Source organism: Camarhynchus parvulus, chromosome 2, assembly GCF_901933205.1.
Source record: "Camarhynchus parvulus chromosome 2, STF_HiC, whole genome shotgun sequence".
Lineage (NCBI taxonomy): Eukaryota > Metazoa > Chordata > Aves > Passeriformes > Thraupidae > Camarhynchus > Camarhynchus parvulus.
Window position 1 is genome coordinate 118,861,940 of NC_044572.1, and position 22,961 is coordinate 118,884,900.

At 39.3% G+C, this 22,961-nt stretch overlaps 1 protein-coding gene across 1 annotated transcript; it reads right to left on the reverse strand.

Annotated features, from left to right (window-relative positions):
• Positions 1-5,544: 5,544 nt before the first annotated feature.
• TRAM1 (translocation associated membrane protein 1) lies at positions 5,545-20,967 on the reverse strand. The gene is made up of 11 exons (XM_030970617.1): positions 20,668-20,967; positions 17,666-17,729; positions 16,958-17,079; positions 16,637-16,753; positions 15,674-15,732; positions 15,195-15,279; positions 12,441-12,511; positions 12,247-12,351; positions 11,550-11,693; positions 10,511-10,671; positions 5,545-7,042 (listed from the first exon to the last, which is right to left on the reverse strand). The coding sequence occupies exons 1-11, from the start codon at positions 20,788-20,790 to the stop codon at positions 6,969-6,971; spliced, it is 1,125 nt and encodes a 374-aa protein (XP_030826477.1). The 5' UTR covers positions 20,791-20,967; the 3' UTR covers positions 5,545-6,968.
• Between the last annotated feature and the right edge of the window lie 1,994 nt (positions 20,968-22,961).

The window sequence follows — 22,961 nt, forward strand, 5'->3', positions numbered from 1 at the left end:
TAACAGTCTTTCAATTAGTCTGAGGATTTAAAAGTTACAAATTCAGGTTTTTAAGAATGAAATATTTAAGTAGTTCGACAGTTCTTCAAAAGCAACAATCTGATGTGTCTTGAACTGAAGTGAATACAGAGCTCATGGGATCTGTAGACATCCCCTCTACAATGTACCAAATCAAACCTAATGGAAAGTAACATTCAGGGTAAAAGTTTTCTAGAAGCAGTCTAACTTTCTCTAAGTTGGGTACAGTTCTCAGATCCCACCACACTGCCAAATCACCAGCAGAGCAGCGTGGAGGCTCCAATTCAGATTGGATGAAATTTTGCTCTTCTGCATCAGGGAAGCTGAAATCTACAAAAGCTTTAAAAGTTGTTCAGCTGAAAGGAGTGGACACACCAGAATAGCAAGTTCCCAGGCAGCACCAGGCGCTGCCCAGCACAGCTCTTGGTGTTCTCCAAGTTCATGGTTACTCTCTCAAGCTGGAAAGTTCTACTCAAAGGACACAAAATGCTGCACAAACATTACAGCAAACAAGCCCCTCCTTCCCAAGAGGGAGGGCCAATGCAGTTTCTCAAGCTGACAAAAGGTTTGAAAATCAGTCCTGAACTCATGATAATTTTGTGCAAGTCCCAGCTCCAGCCCAAGTTACAAGCCATTCCTCTTTAGCCTAAGCAGATTTCCTGTCTCTGGTGTTCACTGGTTCAAGTGAATATCCCCAAACAAAACACCATATTTGCCTTTGAGCAGCATCTCTCTCCCTGATGCTGCTGCACTGTAAGCAAGGCCAGAAACAACTGACATGCTTCCATTTTTGTAACAGACTATTCAAGCACAGTTTTAATTCGATACTCTTTATTATGATATCCAGGAAAACAATAACAAGGTGATTGCTTATTACAGCTTCCAGGGACTGGGGCTCCAGACCTCCTTGTCCTGGGTACACACACGCGCACGCACGCACACGCACAAAAGACAACCCTTGCCACAAGAACTTACAATCTACACAAACAAAACAAAGATAATGATTAATCAAGAAACAAAGAGGAGGAATCACCTGCGTGAGAACATGAGTTAAGTTTTGGCTTGGTTTCTAGTCTGGAGTTCAAGAGTTGAAATTCCTACCCTGTTACAGTGTTCTTATTACCATGGGCTGAATACTTCTCTGTTGATTACAATGCAAGATACAGTCTTCAACATTTAAAAACAAATATAAGGAGACACAAAGCTCTAGACCATAATTTTTCATGTGGTATACAGCAAAACTAGAGTCTAGAGATTCAGAGATCTTAGGTGCCTGGTTTCCTAAATGAGAAAGGCAGTGAGAGTGAGTTGCAAAAAGCAAGGCAAAACCATCCAGGAATATCAACTTCTGTTAAACCAGACTGACTAACACATTATTTTTTCAATTCAGTATATCAAATTGCCTAATGCTCTTGTGTGTGGCATGAAGAAGTAACAACTGTGTTGTGCTGAGCGATAATGCCTGACCTTTAATGTTAACCACAATAAACACAGACAAAGAATGAATACTGAAACACTATTGAATTATAAAGCTACACTTTAGCTGCTCTGATTCTGCAAAAAGTTGCAAACACAAAAAGAAGAAAAAGGAGTTGTCATTTCTGGCAGTCACATCATAGACTTGCCATCCTTGAGCTGGATAAAACTAAAGTATCTGCAGAAACCTAAAATAAAAGTGACAGGACACATAGAAAGAGATCAAGAGCAAGTGTACTGGATTCAAAACTAGGCTGTATGCTTTTTTTTTAAACCAGAAATAAAAGTTGTTGCCTTTTGAATTGGCAACATCAAAAGAGCTTCTCTGAAAGGCAGAAAGCAGTCAGCCTACTGCTGCTGCAGCCCAGCACTCCTCACCCATTGCTCACCAAAGGGAATGGACAGGGGCAAATGCCAACTGCCGCCCCACTTCACTCAGAACAGCACTTGCTATGTGGATGTGAGCTATATCCAAGTTGTATTGCAATTCATTCATCCTAAAGATTTTCAGTTCCCATTAAGGAGGTTCTGATGACACTCAACATATTGATGTGCATGTTTCTTTTGCATGCCTGATCCAGAAACACTCCAGCACTGATTCTATTTTAGCTCTGAAGAGCACACAAAATTCCTTATTGTGTACAGATTTAGGGTTATGAGATCTAAAACTGAGTAGTTCAGGGAGCAGTGTGAAGAGGGGGCACTCACCAGACATCCGCCACAACAACTTACAGTATATAAAACAACCCCACCACCCAACCTACAAGCATGGGCTAATCCAGTGCTCTAAAGATAATCCACAGCTCGCAATGTAAGAAATTCAAATATGATGAACAGATGATAACTGACGTCAGTCCTTTGAAGTCTTTTTCTTTTTAAAGGATTTTCTAAATATTCCCCAAGCTTTCATTTTGTAGGACATTCTTATACCCTGCACCAGAAATAACCTAAATATTTGCATAACAAGATTCAGGCATAAAACCACAGCCCCCCCTCCAGATACCATCTCTGTATGCAGGCTCCCACTGGCCTGTAAATGTTACAAACATCACCACTGTCTCTACTTTGTGTTCAAGTCCCTTCAATACTGACATTTTCCAGACAGAACAATTAGGAAAGCGATGATCACCACTGCACAGGGAGCCTATTGAAACTGCCAATCTCCAGCATTTATGACACAGGCCCAAAGGGCTGAGTCACAAATGGAACCAAACCCAAGTATGACCTAGGAATCAGCTGGTGAACTTCCTGAAAACAGGAAAACAAACTAAGAGAAACCAAACAATTCTCTCCTCCATGTACCAAGACTCACATACAATGCAATTCTTGTGAAGCTCTCTGGAAGACCTCCTCCAGTACATAAAGGGTTGATGTAGGAAAAAAAAATCTCTCATCAAAAAAGCAAAAACCCCCATAATTTCCTGGCTGTTAAGGAAAGTAATGTTTGTTTGATCCAGGACAATCTACAATTTCAAAATCCCTATTTCTCCTCTGCCAGTATCCTCTTGCACTGCTTGGAAACCATGATGACACATAAAAGGTATCTCAGTACAGTAAACCACAATGAGTATCTCCACTTCCCCCACAAGATCTGAAAAAAATCCATTAATACTTCATGGATTTGGCATGTAGGAACTACCAGAGAGACCAGGTCCCTTCTGGTTCTGGTGACTGGAAGCCTTTAAACATCTCCCACACTGTAATCTAGTGTAATTTTTAAGAAACATGCTGTTGAAAGGGGCAGCTGCTTTAGAACCTGATTGATCTTTACCCTGCAACTCTTCTTCTTGCTTATACATAATTACTTGTAAAACTCTGGGGTTACTATGAGGCAACTCACCCAATGGAAAAAACCCAAACATGCTTGTTTTCAGGTGCACCAGCTCCTGGTCTAGCTCACCATGCAACCAGAAAGGCTCGTGCTAGCTAGGGCAAGGGACAGAACAACAATTCTGGCAGTAACCTACATTACTTTCAGGCTAGCATGGTTATGGAAATCCTCCCTTCCCTTTCGTATCAACTTCTGCCCCCAACAAAATCAACTCAGGTGCAGTCAGTCAGAAATCTTCAAAGAACAAAGGACTGCAGACCTGTATTGACCCTTTTTACAGGAGACCAATTACCTATACCCGAGGACCACACTCTTTATTACAATTCTGGGTACTATAACTCCATAAACACAACTAAAATTTTCAAAGAAAAAGAGTATTTAGAAAACATACCAAACGCTTACAAATAACTGCTGATTTTCTAAATGCATTATCCCAACATACATAATTTACCTTCAGCACAACCTAAACTTAGAAGAAATAGCCTATGCATTTTCTCTGCTCAGCAAATTCCTTCACTATTCCTAAGTTTGGGCATGGGATCACCAGAAAAACAGTATTTCCAAAGAGTATTTTCACATTCATGAATGATTCACACAGGAGAAATCAGTCTTCGCAACCAGTCAAGGAGAAAGTGCCCAGATGAAAACTAAAACTCTGAAAATTAATTTCAGCTGTTCTGCATTCCTTGTCTCTACTTTGAAATTAAATATAACCACTTTAAAAGTAAAATACTGGTTTTGAGAGAATATTCTGGCACATAAAACAAACACACATTTGGGGCTCAAAAAAGGCTTGAAATCATCTGTTGTTAAATCTTGAAAAGTTTTGACAAGTTGGGGCAAAGAGAAGGAGGTTTAAGAAAAAAACAAACAAACCCTATCCACTGTCTGTGTAATTATTCAATTCAAATCCATCTAAATGGACAAAGCTTTCTCTTTGTGGGACCTGGTAATTGATGAGGATAAATTAACTACTGCCTATTTTATTTGGCGTAGGATATAGTCATTTCCATTTCTAATTTTCTTGATGCCATAATTAAAAAAACATGATTAGACAACTAATCTTCCATCTTACTGAAACCCAGATTACAAGCAAAGAGCCAAAACTGCAATAACATTTGAAAATCAGTTTTAAGCAATTCAAAAGAAGTTATCCAGCCAAACAATACTCTAATGCTAAAACAAATAATATCAAATTAGAAGTCTCAATATCTTCTAAGTTTGAGTATTTCTATCCCAAGGCAGACAATTAAACATTACTGGTCTTGCCTCATCAAGCATGATAAATATGTATTTTTAGTTATGAGAGAAGAGACAGAAAATACTGGCTTCCAATACTCTAACCAATTTCTAGAACACGTTGTTACTTTCTATTACTTGGCAGACACCAACAACTCCTATAAGGCAATGATGAATATTAAGCCATTGTGGAAACAAAAGTGCTTTTGTAAATGTCCAAAGGACAAGAATGTCCGTCCATAAGGCCAAAAGGAGACAAAAAGCAACGTCAGTATTAACAGTCAAGAATACTTCTAAAGTTTTTGGAAATTAACCTGAAGTTTACATTTCAAGACTACTGTGTCAAAGAATGAGGTTTACAAGAAATTGTTTGCCTTAGGGAAACAACTATTACAACCCTCAGACTCCTATAAGTCTTGAAGATCTCAAGAAGTACCTTAAATGACTGCTTCATAATTTGTTCCTCCACCTTTTATGATTCTTTCAGCCCCAGGACAACCAGATATCACAAGCAAACTGATTCAGAGTCCAAGCACCAGACTAGACACTTAAAATCTACCCCCTTTGGCTTAAGGTACAAGTTGAGAGCAAGGCACACAGAATCTTTGAAGGTTCTTCTAGGAACATCAGACACAAAAAGTGATTTTGAAAAACAAGTATATAATGTACATGAGTATCAAAATTTCCGAGTTCCAGTTTTCCAGTTTTGTGGTCAGGTTGGACAGATCACAGTTCTACATGGGATGTCACAGGACATGGGATATCTACTTCTACTGAAGCAGACTGGGCATACTCGAGGGCACTCTGCCCCAGAGCTCCCAAGCTAAGCAAGTACAAGTCTGCCAAGTCCACTTCAGGAGCTGTGAACCAAATACTTGGGAATTGTGTCTGTAATCAGCTGAAACATGTAATAAATTACACTGTAATAACTCTAAAGAGCACTAAACAACTGAAGAATGGATAGTTGCTTGTAGTGAGGATTTGTACTAGAATGTTTATTCTGAATAGTAAGCAATTGAATTGTAGAAAATACAGAATGCAGATTTATCATTTTGTTGGGTATAGACTCCATTATAATAACAGTTTTTAATGAAAATTATTTTATTTATGAGCTTGATTGCTCATAATTACCCCTTAATCAATAAGCAATTCAATACTTGGGTTAACTTGATAGACTAATTCAGCAACTTCTTCTTAGGACTGCAATAACTGTCTCACTCATTCTCAAGAGAAACAGGTTGAATTGCACCCATTACAAAAGTGTACAGAGGAAACATTATCTGCATAACAAACTGGAAAACTAACTGGACAAGGTTTCACATTGAATACAATTATGAAAGATAATGGAAAAATTCTTAAATTTAGATTTTTCCAGTTGCAGCAGAGGTCATAATAAATCAGTTTTAAGAAGCTGTAGCTTTTAAATATTTTTTCATAAAAATATATATAGAAGAAAACAAACTATTTCCTAACAGAGGTGAAACAAAGCAAAGCAGTTAGAATAAAGGAATGTTTCTCATCACTTGATCCACTTATCTAATTCCCTCTTCATGGAGCATTGATTGCCTCCCAAAACAAACACAGCACATTGTAATAACCTCCACCCGTAAAATCAGACAGACAAATTTTCAAAGAAGGTCCAACGCACACCAATTTTCCAAGATACATACACCTCAAAAGCACAGACAGAAGTGGACAGTGCTACTCAAATCAACTCTTTCTATGACCATACACACTCCCTTCTAATTTTCAGGTGCTAAAAGCTATATCTCAAAAAGGTGTTGTGCTCCTTGTAAGAGATTTCTAACCAACAAACAATAAGACTCTGCAACGTTTCCAATTAGTTCAGTTTTGTTTTAATGGTACGGGGCAATTCTTAGAGCAGACATTGTGCAGCTATAGTAACTACTAAATAACGAGGTCTATTGGTGTGGTCTTGGAATCCCAAATTGAAATGTAAATTTGAGTCAAGGTAATTAGCTGAAAACCCAGAGTATCTGAATATGCATACAACGTTTTTACTTCAATTTAGCAACACTTTTTGAGGAACTTGGAAAAAGTGAAGTTGGTAGAACAGTATCACCAAGATTACAAAAACTGGAAGGAAATAATACACTGCAACAGTGATCCTCATTAAGTAAGTTATCTCATCACAGTAAATATTTAAAAAAGCGTCAATGTGTTTTAAAAAGTGTTGAATCCTCCCCCCAAGTATTTGAAGAGAGATAAACTTTTTCCTTAGTCAAAATGGTTTTTTAAAAAAAGTTTCTCAAAACAACAGCAATAATCAAAAAACATGATTTGTATTTTCTTTAATCCATAATATCTCTAGTGCTGAAGGGCCATCCATGTAAAAAGCAGATTCTTTGGGGACATTAGTCAATTAACTTAATAAAACCCAGTTTTACGAGGATTTATCCTTCCTGTTGCGAGGCGAGTCTGCTCCGTTTGAGGTCACTGTTCCATTTATTCCATTTTCTAGAAAAAAAGAAGAAAATACTTTTTAAATGTAGTGAGACACTTTATATTTTATTACATTTTTGTGGGTCCTACACAAACAGCCTTTAGCTTCTTTTCTCATGTACCTTCTTCATTAAACCTCCTAATTATCATTCAGTGTGCAGCAGCGGAATGAAGTTTTTACAAAGTGCAATATTTAAAGTTTACTACAATAAATTCCAGTTTCCTGATGTGGCCAGACACTGAAATGTGTCCATTATATACAAATAGACTGAAAATCAAGACCAGTTACAATATTTTAGAAGACATTCTGTGAAAAAGTAAAGTACAACTTGAAGATGAGATGAGATGAGATGAGATGGTTCTGTGAAATTCTGGAGACAGACTATATACAGAGTTCTCTGCTACAGGTCTTATTTATGTCACCTACCTCATAATTCTTGTTAAAATTACACTCCTTTGCTTACCTTTACAAGCATTTGATACATAGAGGAAATCCTTTATACACAGATATACCCACAATTTTTAAAGCATATACTTATACAACTCATTTACATTATGATGAAGATATTTACATAGATAAGGCAGAAGTAAAACACCAGTTCAGATTTGCAATGAGTATGTGTAGGTGGAAAGAGCTCAAGACCAGGCACCTAGCTAAGAACAAAAAGGTACTTGAGATGACAGTTTGTCCTTCCATTTAGGTGTTTATTATTTCTTATTTATGTTATAGTCTCATAAGCAGTGAGTTTTTAGTTTTTTACTAATAAGGTATAAAATGGTTAACAATTTTTTGTTATAAGGTTTTTCAAGGTTAAACTATTTCATTAAGAAATGACACTTAAATTATTTTTGCTTTTAATTTAATAACTAATTACTTGAAGTCTGCAATGCAGACTTTTTTGTCTAATTACAAAATACTATTTAAACTTAAGAAGAAGAAGGAAGAAGGCAAAGAGGATGGGCTAGTTTTTGCTTTAAAACTTCTATCTTGTTCTATATATTATTATTATATTTTAAAACTCCAAATTCTAAGTTTTTCACCTTGTGATATTACACATTTCTAATTAACTCCACACTCGTAATCCCAGCGTTATCAATTAATTTTGGAAGCCTTCTCCACAGCTTCAGGTCAAATGTGGTGCTCTCCTGGGAGTTAGAGTGTGTCAGCACAGAAAGTCTAAAATCCTCAGCATCCACAACTCCAACACCCCCTTTGCTCAGTTTCACATCAACCAAGGAAAAGAGATGTTGCCTGACAGTAACTATATTTATGAAACAGATCTAAAGAGCACAGTGCATAGCCAGCTACAATGCTTGCAGCCTAACATCTCTGCTCTGACTCAGATCATTCTGACTTCAAGCAACAGCTGCTGGTTTTTTGGGTGCTTTTAAACAATTATTACATATATATATTTATATATTTTTACAAAGGACTGGTTAAACTTATTTTTCCATCCACAGATGTGCTGAAGGTCACTAGAGTGTGGACAGTCTACAAAAACAACTGTTGGCCTCTCTCTTTCTCCCACGACACCCAAATGCTCCCATTTATGCAAACAAGCAACAACAACAAAAAAATGACAACCACACATGAGCACGAGACCAGACACAGGCCCAAAGAGTCGAAATCTGTTTGACCACATATTGGCTGTAAATGACACCACCATTTTAAGCCTACATAAGGTGGTCTTTGGATATTTCTGAAAATGTTTGAATTGTTTTTCAATAAAGAAACTTATAAACAATTAATTAAACCCAAGCCAGCTAACTGAAATCATATTTTCTTAAACAGTTTAGGTAAAACAACAAAGCACATGGTTGTGTACTCCACCTAAATTACCAGCAGGATTTTTACTGTCATTTCTTGCTTTTGGCATAGACTAAAAGTAACACATTTTATTGTGCCCTGGATCTCAAAAAAACATTCAACCACACACACACCAAAAAAGTGTTTTAAAGAGTTCAATTGCATATATCACTCCTTCAAAACCACTGCTTTGCTGCATCCTATGCAAGTGTTCTGAACAGACAACATAACAGGAGTATTCAAAACAGAAGAATTTGAATGAACTGAGTTCTTTTGTGTTCATTTAAAATAAGGAATACAATTCTTCACTGTTCAAGACAGGCATAGCTCAATTATTTTGTGAATAAACTGACTTTTTCACTATTTGTTTACCACTTGCAAGTCTCCATTGAAGTAGGGCAAAACCCAGCGGATTCACTAAACTACATGAATTAAATAGATTAAGAGATTTTAAAAAGCTATTTCATTTCTGACTCTCTAATCAAGGCATAGATTTTAAAATTATTTGACATAAAATACTTAAATTAAAAAACCCCTCCATATTGAGAAGGCCATGACCATGAAGCTCTGATTAAATAGGACACTTACACAGGAAACTACCTTCACTCCATTTGAAAAAAAATTCCAACTGAATTTTCAGAAGAAAAAAACCCCAGCACTACACAAAAGCCAAGTCGTGATAATTACAAATCATTCTAAAAGGAGAGCAGCAGTACTCTAAAACACATAATTTTAATAAAAATAGAAACTTGGGAGGAAAAAAAAATTATTAATCTCCCACTACAAATCTCAGTTCTCAGTACAAATGGTCTTGACAAACACTACTTTCAATATATCAAAAAGTGGAACAGGTTGGTAATACAAAGATTGGGAGCAAAGGATCATGCTGGAGAAAGCTTTTGAAACAACTTCTGCCATTTCAAAAGGGTGCAGAAGTTATTCAAGCTAGCAGTTAAATACACAGGAGTTGAACTGTTGGTGCAACAGATATACTGAAGTACGGGAATTTAATTTTTTTTTTAAAGAGCATATAACTTTTTCTTGGAGGAAAGAGCATTCTGTTAATCTTTCCACAAAAAGGATGTGACATAACGAAAAAGTCAAACTTGGACTCTTTAGTTCATTTCCAAATGCTTTGACACGGGTTTAGAGTAGTAAGGTGTTATTACCTTTCCTTAAAGAACTAGCAATTTCTGGTTTTTGTAAAAACAGTCCAACACAAAACTTTTTACTGGGTGGATCATCAAACCCTCTCTTTGCTCTAAACCCTCAGGCTTTTGGGCAATGAAAAAGAAGCTTGAAATCCACAGCAAGAAAATTTTACAAATGAATGTGCAAAAGAAGAAATCTAAAATTGCATCTGTTCCCTTTATATAAGGGAACAAAACATAAGTATGACACATTTTGTTCAAGTAATGAAAATAAAGAGAATAAAAAATATCATGCTGCATTAACAAAAAACACCCCAGTAATTCCTTTATTTGGGCAGTTAGAAAACCCAACAATATATAGTGGTTTTTCTTAAAAAAAATAATTATTCTTCCCACAGTAATATTCCCCAGTATTGCTTCTCTAGCTGGAGTCATCTCCCTCACAAGTTAAACACAAAATGCTTCTTTAGCGACCTAAAGTTGATTTTGAGAAGTCAAGGGAACAGAAAAAATGAAACTACAAACCTCTTTCTTTTCTGGAGGTCTTTCCTTTAGCTGATACAAACTTCTTTTTCACTGACTGAGGCTGAGAAGAAGAATGCTCTCTCCACCTCCGAAGCTGGAAATTAATGAACTTCCACATCATAAATGCTTGGGTCATGCAGATGGAGGCCAGCACACTGATTCTAGAAACAAATAATAGGTAAAGTTTCATCAGTAAGTTTGCCTCATTATTCAAACAGAAAAACAAGGTAGAACACCTCAGGATTTCTGACGACTTGCACCCCTCCTCCTGGTAATCTCTATTTTCTAAACCAAGAGTTCACTTGCATAGGGCAACACTGGGCTTAAGCACAGATGATCAAAACTAGATATAGAGTGATGGTGAAATCTTTGCCCATCAAAACTGGCAAGTACTAGGTTTCTTTCCTGCTGTCTTTCTCAGAATTACTCTCAGGGTACAAGGTAGTAACAGCTGAAAATGGTTCAAGAGTGTCTTGCAGCTCAGAGTATCAGTTTTGAACAGTAATACTGACATTGTCAAAGTTTCAATAAATTCTTCTCTGCATTTATAAGAAGGCTGGGCAGTTGGATCACCCAGCTCAACAGGGGCCATAAAAAAGGCAGAGAAAGAGGCAGTAATCCTCAAATGAGACCAAAGCTGCTCTGGGCACAAATACCTTGACCTCTAAGATATACTGACAGCAATTGTATTTAGAATTCAATTTACTAACTTTAAAACATTTGAAAGTAGTGTCTGTAATTGGATATTCCTATTAATTCTGCTGGTTTGATTTTTTTTTTGGTTGCTTGGGGATTTTTTAACAAAGACAAGAAGAGTAACCAGTCATAGATTTCTTAGCTATAGACTAAATACTAAATTCAGTCAATTCATTTCACAGCACCTTACAAGTTTCTTACATGAGCTATTCCTATTGATCCCATTGGTTGCATGAAAACACTCAATCATTCAGAATTACTGGCATTAGTACCATACCACTTACATTGTGTATTTAACACGGTTTACAGCACATGCTTAAGAACTGTTCCAGGTTTACTGTACCTAACAGCCAGGATATTAAAGTTCCCAGTGCTGAAATTCAGCTGCTGATCTTCTGCTCTTGCCAGTCCAAAGCCAAAAGTGAGGACTGAGAGAATCAAGGTGAGAAGCCTTCCCAAAACAAAAAGAACTGCCCACAGTGAAAATCTAGAAATAAAAACACCACAAACACTAAATAACTTTCCATTCAAAACACATGGACTAATAATGCAAATGCTTACTTTTCACCATCGAAATTTGTTTGAAATCTAAGAACTTACCTAAATACATGAATTTGCACCTATCTTAAATGCATCTTGTATTATGTTATGAAAACTGATTTCAACTCAATGGAAAGTGCTTTCCAGCACTATTAGAACAAAAGCACATTTTTAGGTCCTACAGAGCTGGCTGTATTACCAATCTATCCTGTTTCTTTCTCTACAAAACTTAAAAAACCCCCACATTAGTATACATTGAGAGATTTTATTTCATTTAATACTGCTACTAATATTTACTTAAATAGGCTAAAACAAGGTAGAAATATACTGATGGTTTAGAAATATAAGTACTAACACTAGTCTGGACAACTGTGGTTGCTTAAGAAACACTGTTTGAACTCCCTTGTAATTTTTCTTTCTGGTTACTTAAATGCAAAAAGCTCTCAGACAGAAATTACAAGAACTTTAAAGATAAAGATAAAATTTTAAAGACTATTTACCCTTTCTGGTATTTTTCATCACTGAAGTAGAAAAGACGGGATATGTGGAAAAGAAATTCAACGAAGTAATGCAATACCAGAAGAACAAGTCCAAGGTGGGTCAGACTATCAAAACAAATAAAACAAACATTCAGACCTTTTGTTAGATATTTAAGGCAAAGAATGGAGTCAGCAAAAGTTTACAATTGACTTACTTCAAGAGATAGGCTCCAGCAATATGAAAGAGGTAAAGTCCAATGTAGACAATCTGGCGAAAGATATCTTCCTATTTGGAAGAAAAAAGTGACCACGTGTTATACACAATGTTACACATTATTGTACTGTGTTATCTGTTATTACAAACTATTCCCTAGTCTTGTATCAGGTGTATCAGCTACCTTAACATGGCCTGGTTTGGCACTGAATCACTCAGCCTGGATCATCTAACTCCACACATAACTTATTGCTCACTTACCAGTCATATTCAGTGTCTTACATATGCTACTGTGAGAAAAGGCATCAAACATGGAAAGATGCTTTTAAAAAGGATCCACTTTTATTTGTTATGACCACTGTGAATTTATACAAGTTATTACATTTCTTATTTTGCATGTATTACTGTACCATCAGATCCTACACTTCCACATCTTTGCTGCCCATCAAATTGTCAGATTGCTACAGAATAAAATAACAGTCTATGAATCAAAATGAAAGGCTTCCCAAGTGTTGACATCAATTTTAAAAATTGAAAGCACACTGTTTCTGGCAAATACAGAGAATATTGTTATTAACCAGTCATGCTAAAGCACATGGTCCCACTTTAAGTCAGGCTTTAGTCAGCCCTATTGAACTGAACATTTCATTGAGATGAAACAATAAGAGAGGAAGATACACAGCACATGGAAAGCAGATTGTGCCATCTGTGAACAGAAGGACCACTGAACTATGCCAGATCACAATAAAAATCTCTTTGGAGTGGTAGCAGAGTACATTCAGTTGTACTTAAGAAACTCCTTTTTGGAAGCATTCTCTAAACTTCAAGCAAGGATCTTTAGCTTTATCTTGTAAAAAGGGCCTAAAATTTTAATCTTACAAGAGCTATACTATGTTATTCAATACTCAGTATCATATTCAACAAACCCACAGAATCAAACAATTATGACAACAGCAAACATCACACTCATAATACACAAAGAGCAAGAAAACATGGAGAAAGACTTACTCTAAAATTATCTGAAAGAAAGTGAAAAATTGGTTATTTCAGATAAATACACAGTAAGTACAAATGGTTAGTTTCTCCAAGCACAACCAGGACCAGCCTACAACCCTTTAACTTTAGAACTGAGATAACATTGAAACAGCCCATGCTGCCTGCTTAGACAAACTGTCAGAGACTGCAGGCCTTGTGGAAGAATGCACAAGGTACATATGACCATAGAGGAACCAGAGCTGAGAAGTTATTTTCTTGTTTATGTCAGCAAGACAGATAACTAGACCTGAGTAAAAGCAGCCAGTTTTTTCAAGAGAAGGAATACGGCAAGCAAGCCAAGATAGCAGAGGTTAAGCTGTGGTTGAAGAAACATCAACCATGCTAAAACAAATGAACTATCACTCTTTAAACTAATGCGAAAGTCAGAGGGCACAATTTCAAGCAGTGACCAAGTAAAACACTCCTATTCAACACCCAGCACTTAGGCCACTTGTGACAGCTTTCTTGAAGTTATTTTAAGAAAGATCTCCACGCTTGGCTGTGAAGTCAAATTTGGAAGGTATCACTAGCACAATAAGAGAACATCAGCTGCAGTGCATCTGCAAAACAGTACTCATATTGCATAAGAGCAGCATAAAAAGAGTGCATCTTATTACTATTTTACCAAGCCTCTTCTAGGCTCCTGTACAAAGACCTGTGGTTATGTAACACCCATGTTTCATTTTTTGAATAAAGCAGAACTGGCAACAGAGATGCAGCCTAGGCACAGAGCACCAACAGTCACAGAATGGCTTGGGCTCAAAAATACCTTTGTAGATCACCTAGTCCAACCTCTATACCATGGACAGGGACATCTGTCACTTGACCAGGCTGATCAAAGCCCCATCCAGCCTGACCTTGAACACTTCAAATGAAAGCAGGTTCGCAACTTCTCTGCATTGTTGAGAAGTGTCATTGTTGGGCATTGTGTTCCAGTGTCTCACCATCTTCATCACAAAGAATTTCTTCAAATCTACTCTAAACCTATTCTTTTCATTGTTCCTTGTCACTACAGACCCCAACAAAAAGTCTCTCTCCATCTTTCTTATAAGCCCCTATCAAACAGTGAGAGGCCACAATAAGTTCTCCCTGGAGCCTCTCTTCTCCAGGCTGAACAACCGCAACTCTCTCAGCCTGCCTTCACAGAAGGGGTGCTCCAGCCCTCTGTTCATCTTCATGGCCCTCCTCTGGACCCACTCAAACTGATCCACACCTTTCTTGTGCTGGGGACCCCAGAGCTGAATGCAGCACTCCATGGGCAGTCTTACCTTCCCCCAACCAGCTGGCCACTGCTTGTTATGCAGCCCAGGTGACACATTTTTTTTGGGGTGCAAAGGTACATCGCCAGCTCATGTCCCATTTTCATCCACCCATTTAAATGCTATTTAAATCAAATCCCAGACTTTCATACTCCTTTGATGTATAGAATTATTCACAGTTTATATTCTACACCTATATCATGATTCATGAAGCAGCTGTGATTTTAGTGAGCCTATTCAGACTACCAATTCTGAGAAACAAAGGGAAAAAAAACCCCAAGAGTTGAAAAGAAAATATCACAATCACTTGCTTGAGGGAAAATTCTTTCAGTGGATGAGAAACACTAGTAATTTTTATTTACACAACAGATACTTAGCAATTGTACTGCAATTAGAATTTAACTGTAAAGAAAAAAAGCCACCTTGCTCTGGAGTTCCTCCCATTTACGTTTTGAACTTACTTTTTTAGTTTTCTGAAAGTAGAGTTCTGGAAAAGCATGAAACCAGTATGCCAACTGTAAGATGTAGAAAAACTTCATTTGAAACCTGTACAATACAGCAAGAATTGAAGAATATTATTTATTATGAATGAACTTAAAACATTTCAGAAGCGTCTAGTGAACTCATTTTATCACTGTCTCTTAAAAAAAGAAAAAATAGAGGTCCTTCATGCCAGCCAAGTCTAAACTAATATCATTAATAATTAAATCATTCAGACAAAGCTTGCAAAAATGGAATTCTTTAAGTAATAGCCTACATAAAAAGAACTTTGTATGCTACAAGTTGTCAAAGAATCAAGCCCACATAAATACAACAAAAACACATCAGTGACTAATATAGTTTTACAAACTACTTATTCTACACAGATTGTACATGAGACACCCTAGGCTTAAAACAGTCTCCCCTCTCCCCCAGCAATCCTTGAAGGAAGAGGCCTTACGGAATCAGAGTGTGCGGATAGTCCCTCCACAGAGAGGTTGGATCTGATATATAGTTCTCCTACAAAACGAAAAGAACAAACAAAAAACCCCAATAAACACTCTAAGATGTTACTTTCTAGTCAGAAATAATGACTGGATGTGCATATACTCATTTATGTATATGCACAAGTGTACACACAAAAAATACTCATATATACATACACAAGTAAAAGCTGCAGATCCATAAATTGTCTTTTTAGAAAATCCCCAAGAAATCACAAATAAACAAAACCAAACCAACCCAGAAAACAAATCCCCAAAACAAAAGACAGCTGCACTGGCTTAAGAAAATAAAAAGCAACCAAACAAATCAAGTGATTATTCAAGATAGAAAGTCTTTAGGAGATGGAAATTATTCCAGTATTACAACAGCCACAGGACTTCTTTTGTAAATTGCTGACAACCTTTGAACTTAGAACTAAGAGAAAGAAGGGTTTTCCAGGAGTTTTTATGTTAAAATAAAGAAAATAATAAAAAAAGGCATAGTCTTCTCTTTCTATGAGCTAAGCTCATAAACATCCAGCCACTAGCAAAGGGTATGTACCTAAAAGCACACAGTGACCTGAGGCTACAACAATCTGCCATATACCCATTCCCTAGGCTCCAGAATGCTATGTATGGTTCCTAAACATTTATTTTATATTAATAAACCAGCATAAAAAAAACCTACAGAGAATTAAATACCATAATAAAGTTAAATGGTTTTATCTTATTCTGTTTGACAGTAAATCTAATCAAAACTGAGCAACAGTGACACTACTGACTTTATACTCAGTTATGACTAAATTCACACAGAATCCTTAAACTTGTCCCCACTTTTAAAACCAGCTAAAACCAGAAAAATAAACCAAAACCATATTTATCATCAACATAAGAGAATTTTTGGAAATCTCATAATGAAACAGAAGAGAAAGCATACTTACAGAGACAAGAATACTCGTTCCCCAAACACAGGAGAAAAGGTAGAATGCACTAAGTTGCCCAGACTCATTGAACTTGCTATGCTTTGTTTTTGAAAAGTGCATTTTCCTGTTAATTTTCTGAAATGAAAAGTCCACTGTTATTTATATGCTGCAGTACTTCACATTTATTTTGTAACTACATCAGAGTACCTTGAAGTTTTAATGCATGTTTTTACAGTTAAAAATTTTAATGCAAAAATTTACTTTTAAAGTTAATAGTCTTAAAGTCCAATTAAAACCCAACAATTATCTTGATGAAAGGAATGAATATTTTGTACTTACATCCAGTACATACTCCTGAATTATAGCATGTATGATTATAGCTACAAGCATGTAAAAGAAAATTGTAGCCAAGTCTTTGATGCCATAGTAATAGAGAGAGATTGTTTCTGCAGATTGTTCTTCTAAAAGACAAAGAGAATTAACTGTTAGGCACCAATACAGTTTAATGGTTCATAAATTTATTTCTCAGAGTGAAGCCTTTCAGACAGAAGTAGATGAACAAATAAAAGTCAAATCAAACTGCCACCATGAACTAGGTCACTAAACTGTTTATAGTTATCTCCTCCATCACATCACAAACTCAATTTGGCTCTGGAAAGATGCTATAAAACTAAAAACTTAAGTGCACTTAGGAAGCTTATCCAAATACACTTAAAGTGGACAATCAAAATATGTTAAACCATCATGCCACTTTGACTATTAAAAATTATCACCTGCAAAGCCAGAGTAAGAATTCATGTGAACTTATCTACCAGTCAGATGGTGTTTCAGCACTAATGACAAATCCAGCAGAACAGAAACATTCTCTCTTAATTAGTTAAAGCAGTGTTTTAATTCAAATAAAGTGAAATCCCTGAAAGCTGCTCGTTATCTATTGAAATTGACAAGTTAAATTGACAAGTTCCCTTCCTGACAAGGCTAGGAAGCAGGGCACACTGATAGTGTCTGATATACTGTCTCCTAACTAACCTCCTGCAAGATACATACCTGTGGCAGGAATGGTAACATTATACTGAAGTGTAACAAAAATGACGGCTGCTTTTGCTGTAATCTAAAAGAGAAAAAACCCAAAAGGGCTGTAAATTCTCATGGAAATAAAACTACATTAAACTGAAAACATTTGCCCATAGTTTTGGCACCCTTGCCCAGCACGTTTGTCTCCTCCCAAAAACCTGACTGACCTCCCATTATCTCACCACTGCACCTGACTTTTTCCAAAGGCAGCACACATGGCGTGGCCTCTATGGGTTTGTTTACAGAATACTCAACCTGCCAAATGAAAGATCCTTGAAAATGTTACTTACATACAGCCTTTCCTGCAACACCAAAAGAGAAAACACGTGCTACAATTCTGTCTTTAGTCCATACTGTATTATTACATTAACAGAATGTACAATATCATGGAGTCCTAGACCATGATGCATTCAGCAGTGGCTGAGAATAAACTTTATTTAAAAGTATTTTTCTTATTTGACAAAATTTGGAAGTCAGTTGTCATATTCATAAATCTGTGGGTGATCTGAAAAATGTGGACAGGGAAGGAAAAAAAGCATATACAACAGAAAACAATTTCAGGCCAGTGGGATACCAACTCAGTATAATTACCACTCTTTTGACCCTGGGGATCCTCTGGCAAGAAGCATAAAACAAATTAAATTAAATTTAGCAGTAGTGGTACTACCCCTTTATGATGAGCTGTAAGAAAAACCAGAATGAATAAAAAACAGTTTGAAGAGATGATGTCCCAATGGCTTTCTTTGAGAAGTGGTGTGGGGATATTCTAAAATCCCCAATATATAAGATGGAGTATAAGTTCTTATTTGACAAAAAGCAGAAACTTATTTTTTACTATAACACATCTTCATTGAATCCCAACATTAATCAACACGCCCTAAATGAGAGAGAAAAGTAACTGTGCTTCACCATAGTTCAGATAAATACCTTTGTAGATCACCTACTAGATCTGATCTATCACATAGATCAGATAGTTTCTCATTGCTGTAAAAACCCAGCATCTATGTGGTAATCAATAGGCCTGACAAAAACCCCAAGCTCCTTAAGTAATCCTGGAAGGACATATTGAGCTTCTGAAGATAATGAGTAGGTTACTACTAGTATTAATTATTCACAGGAAGTGAGATTTTAAAACCATTGCTTTGTCAACAAGCCCTAGATTTTCTGTGAAACCCTGAATATGTGGCAGACTCTTCAGATTATGTAACTTCAGGGAACCCAACTAGTTTGCTCAAATTAGTGAAGTTGCCTTGGGCTCCCTATTCATCAAGGGAGCCCTCAGAGGACAATTTGAAACAGTACTCAATTCTGAACTGCCCTTTGAAAGCTCTGTCAGCCGCTCTCAATACTAGAATTGTACAAGTCAGGCAGTGTAAACACCTTACCATACCAACATCAACCACAGCAAGTGATTTCCTGTACCTGTATCAAAGCATTTAAAAAATTGCAACATACCACATCTGTACCAACAATGACACATGGCCTTTTTACACTGGGTTAGAAAACACAGTGGGTTAAAAAACTGGAAACAAAAGAATTCAGCACATTCAATCCCTCAAAACCTCTAACCCTACCAGTAATACTGTTAATACAGTAAGCCTGATGTAGGCACAAAAAGAAACAGTTTAGGTTTACCTCTTCAACTTCATTCCCCAGGAAATCACCATATAACAGTTGTCTTGCTGATTTTTGATAGCTAACCCAAAACCAACAATGTAGCTGGTCTGCCCTGTTTTTTTTATCTATCTATCTATCTATCTATCTATCTATCTATCTATCTATCTATCTATCTATCTATCTATCTATCTATCTATCTATCGATCTACCGACCTACCTACCTATCTTCTTCCTAACTCCACTGGTTTTTAGCGCTGAGCTGTACCAACAGCTGGATGAAACCATTCTGAAAACCATGACAGAAGGGTCCACAACCCTTAACAAATACCTGAAATAAGTGTCTGAACAAACGTGTAGAACACCAGAAATATTTAGTCAACATCGTCTTAATTTGATGGTCAGTGATCTTAGATCACTGATAACGTTTTGGCAGTCTCACAGGTGAGTTACCTTTCCAGCGCCAAAAAGGCGCGGTTTAAAGCATCTGCATTCAACATGGGGGCCCAGGGAGCGGAGGGCCTGCAGCAGGGCCAGCCCTCAGGCCGGAGGGAGCGCTCCCCTCCGCCGCTGCCAGACCTCGGCGCATTTCCGAGGCGGGAGGAGGCGGCGGGGGTGCGCAGCTCAGCCGCACGGGGCCCGGAGCGGCCGGGAGCCCCGGGATGCTCCGCGGGCGGGGGCGCGGGCAGGGGGACCGGAGCGGCGGCCCTAAGGACACGTCACCGCTGCTCTCCCTTCCCTCCCCGCCGCGCCGCCCGCCGGGAGCCGTAGTGCCGGCCGGCGGGGCCGCGCACACAAAGAGCGGGGGATCGGCTGTGGCGGCCGGGCCTCGCCCCCCGCCCCCTCCCCGCCGTGCCGCGCACTCCTCCCTCCCTCCCCGGCTGCCACGTAACCCCGCCGCCCGCAGGAACTCCGCCGCCGCGGCGGGCAGCGCGCCGCCCGCTCCCGGCCCCGCACGGCCTCCGCCCGCGGCGGCGAAGGAGCGGGACCCGGGTCCTGGGGGTAGCCACGGCTGCGCCTGCCCAAGCCGAGGCGGGGGAGAAGGGCGTTCCGCCCGGGGAAGCGGGGATGCGCCGCGGGGAGGGCGGGCGCCCGCGGTGGCTCTCGGGCGGCGCGGCGGGGCGGGGGTCGGCTCCTGTCCCTGCGTACAGCGGCTCGGGCGTGGGCCGGCGGGCAGGTGCGCCGGGGGGAGGCGGCGCTGACCGGGAGCAGCCGCAGGGTTCCGCCGCAGCCCGCGCAGCCTCCCCTACCGCCCGCCGCCGCACTCCCGCGCCCTCCCTCCCCTCCAGCACCGAGAGCCTCCGGTGGAACGGAAGGAAGCGGGAAGAGGACCCCCGGCGGGGGCGTCGGTGCCGCCTCACCTCGAACATGAGCCCCAGTAGGAAGATCATGGCCATGCAGGACACGATGTCCGCATGGTTCTGCACGATGAACTCGTGGCTCAGCACCGGCGGGTTCTTGTTGCTCTTCTTGCGGATCGCCATGGCGGGCCGGGAGCTGGGCGCCGCCGCCGCCGCCTCCCCGCTGCCAGCACAGCTCCTCTGGCCGCGGCCAGGAAGAGGCGGAGGGGAGGAGGCGGCCGCGCAGCCGGGGAATGGCAGCGCCGCCGCTCCGCTTCCCCCGCCCCGCCGCCAGCAGCGCCCCTGCCGGCCGGCGGCGCCTCCGCCCGCGCTCCGCCCCCGGGGCCAGCGCCCGCCAATTCAAAGCCGCCAACCCGCGGCGCGGCCTGGCCGGCGCTCGGCAGCACGGCCGAGCCGAGCCTTGCCGTGCCCTGGCGTGGCGCCCGGGCAGCAGCGCTGGCAGATCTACTTTTCTTTTTTAAGGCTGGCCGATACTTGCTGGCGGTAGCCGGAAGCCCGCGCTGTGCACCGGCCCAGCAAAAATACCCAACCCAGTAAAAGAAGGCTCTTGTCAGGTTAAAACGACGAACGAAGAGGTCTCAGAAATGAACGCTGATCCAGGCTGAATTCAGGGGTCTTTCAACCCTCACAAAATTTGTGCTGTCTGTATTTGTTAAAGCTTCTGTTAGGCAGATACTCCCAGTGGATATATGGAAAAGAAATATAAAGAAACTGACTAATTTATAGCTGAAATTTAGTGCTGTCAGAATGGCTTTTGCTGCCGGCAGCTTATGAATGAATACAGGGCAAGAAATTAAGGTGTAGCTGTTTGGTGCTGCTTTGCCAAAATTGAGAATGTGCACCAAATGAATTGTGTGAGCCGTTTTAAAAAGGTTGATTCCTTCAAACTGTATGGAGCAGTGACTCATGGAACTGATTGATCAGTGTAAGACCAGGTTTTTCAACTATGAAACACCTTCTTCATCAGCTGTGTAGATGCTCACAGATTTTCTATTAATTTATAACGAGACAGCTATATTTAATTTATAACGAGATCATCTGGATATGATCTAGGACACTTAAAATACAGAAAAAGCTATAGAAAAATTTCCTTTCACAGCTGGATTTTTTTTAAGTTTAAACAGAAGGAGCATTCATATTTTAGTCCCAAGATGTTTTGTATTCTAGAAATGCCTTAATCCCCTGAGTGTACCAGTATTGTGCAAATGTAAATAAGCAGGACATTATTTCAACAATATCAATGTGAAAGTATATCCCTGACTGCATACAGTATAGTCATGGATGGAACATACTGTACCTGTGAAATACACTGGATTGGAATAAAAATTGGATGCCATTTTGCAATATAAGTTTGCATCTATTTCCCACCTCAGGCTTAAAAGAAATCAGGTCATCTCATCTCCACAGAACATAACAAACAGGACTTAAGTGGGACAAGACATGCTTTCCTCAAGCTTTAATCAGCAAGTGTCTGGCTAGATATCCTGTCATACAGGCCCTCAGTTTCAGCTTGGCTCTGTGTTTATTCTGATGGTACACTGTAAATGGAAAACAAGGCATCCTGTTGCCTCACCTGAGGTTTCCACACCTTCCTTTTATCAGGAATCTCCTTTTCTGCCACATGAAGTTTTGTATGGCACTTCAGGCAAAGTGGGATGGTCAGCCCTCAGTCTGCTGCCTGCCATGGATGGCTGGTCTGTTTGCCATGTTTCTTTCCAGACATCCGTATTTTCCAACACTAGGCTCCAAACTCATCACATTATTTAGGAAGGAAGCTCTCCACAATCTGAGTCAGAGGGAGTTTGTAGCATCTTATCACAGAAGCCACCATCATGTGCATGTGTGTCCCAAAACCTTCCCAACCAAACCAAATACAGCGTTTCGGGTGGCAAAATTATGGCGACTTCAGCAGGAAGCGTATTATGACACCTGCAGCAACAAGACACAAACAGCTTTCTATTTGGGAACCTTTCCTGAATTTAAGCATGCTTGGAGAGAGAACCAAGAACAATATTTTAAAACAAATATAAATAAGCAAATCAGCAAGTAACAGAATGGAAAACTTAAAAAAGATGATACCTAACACCAAATGTCTAAGTGTTAAATGTAATAAATGATGTTGCTTCTCAAGACAGGATCTTGAAATTAGCTGGCAGGAAGGCTGGAAACATGGTTTGTGCTTCCTTCTGTCCCCAGCTGTTTAGAAAGTTATCCCAGGTATTAGCCCTTCTAACCTGTTAAGACAGAAATAGCCCCCTTCCCTCTTTTCATTTGTAACTTCTAATGCATTCTCA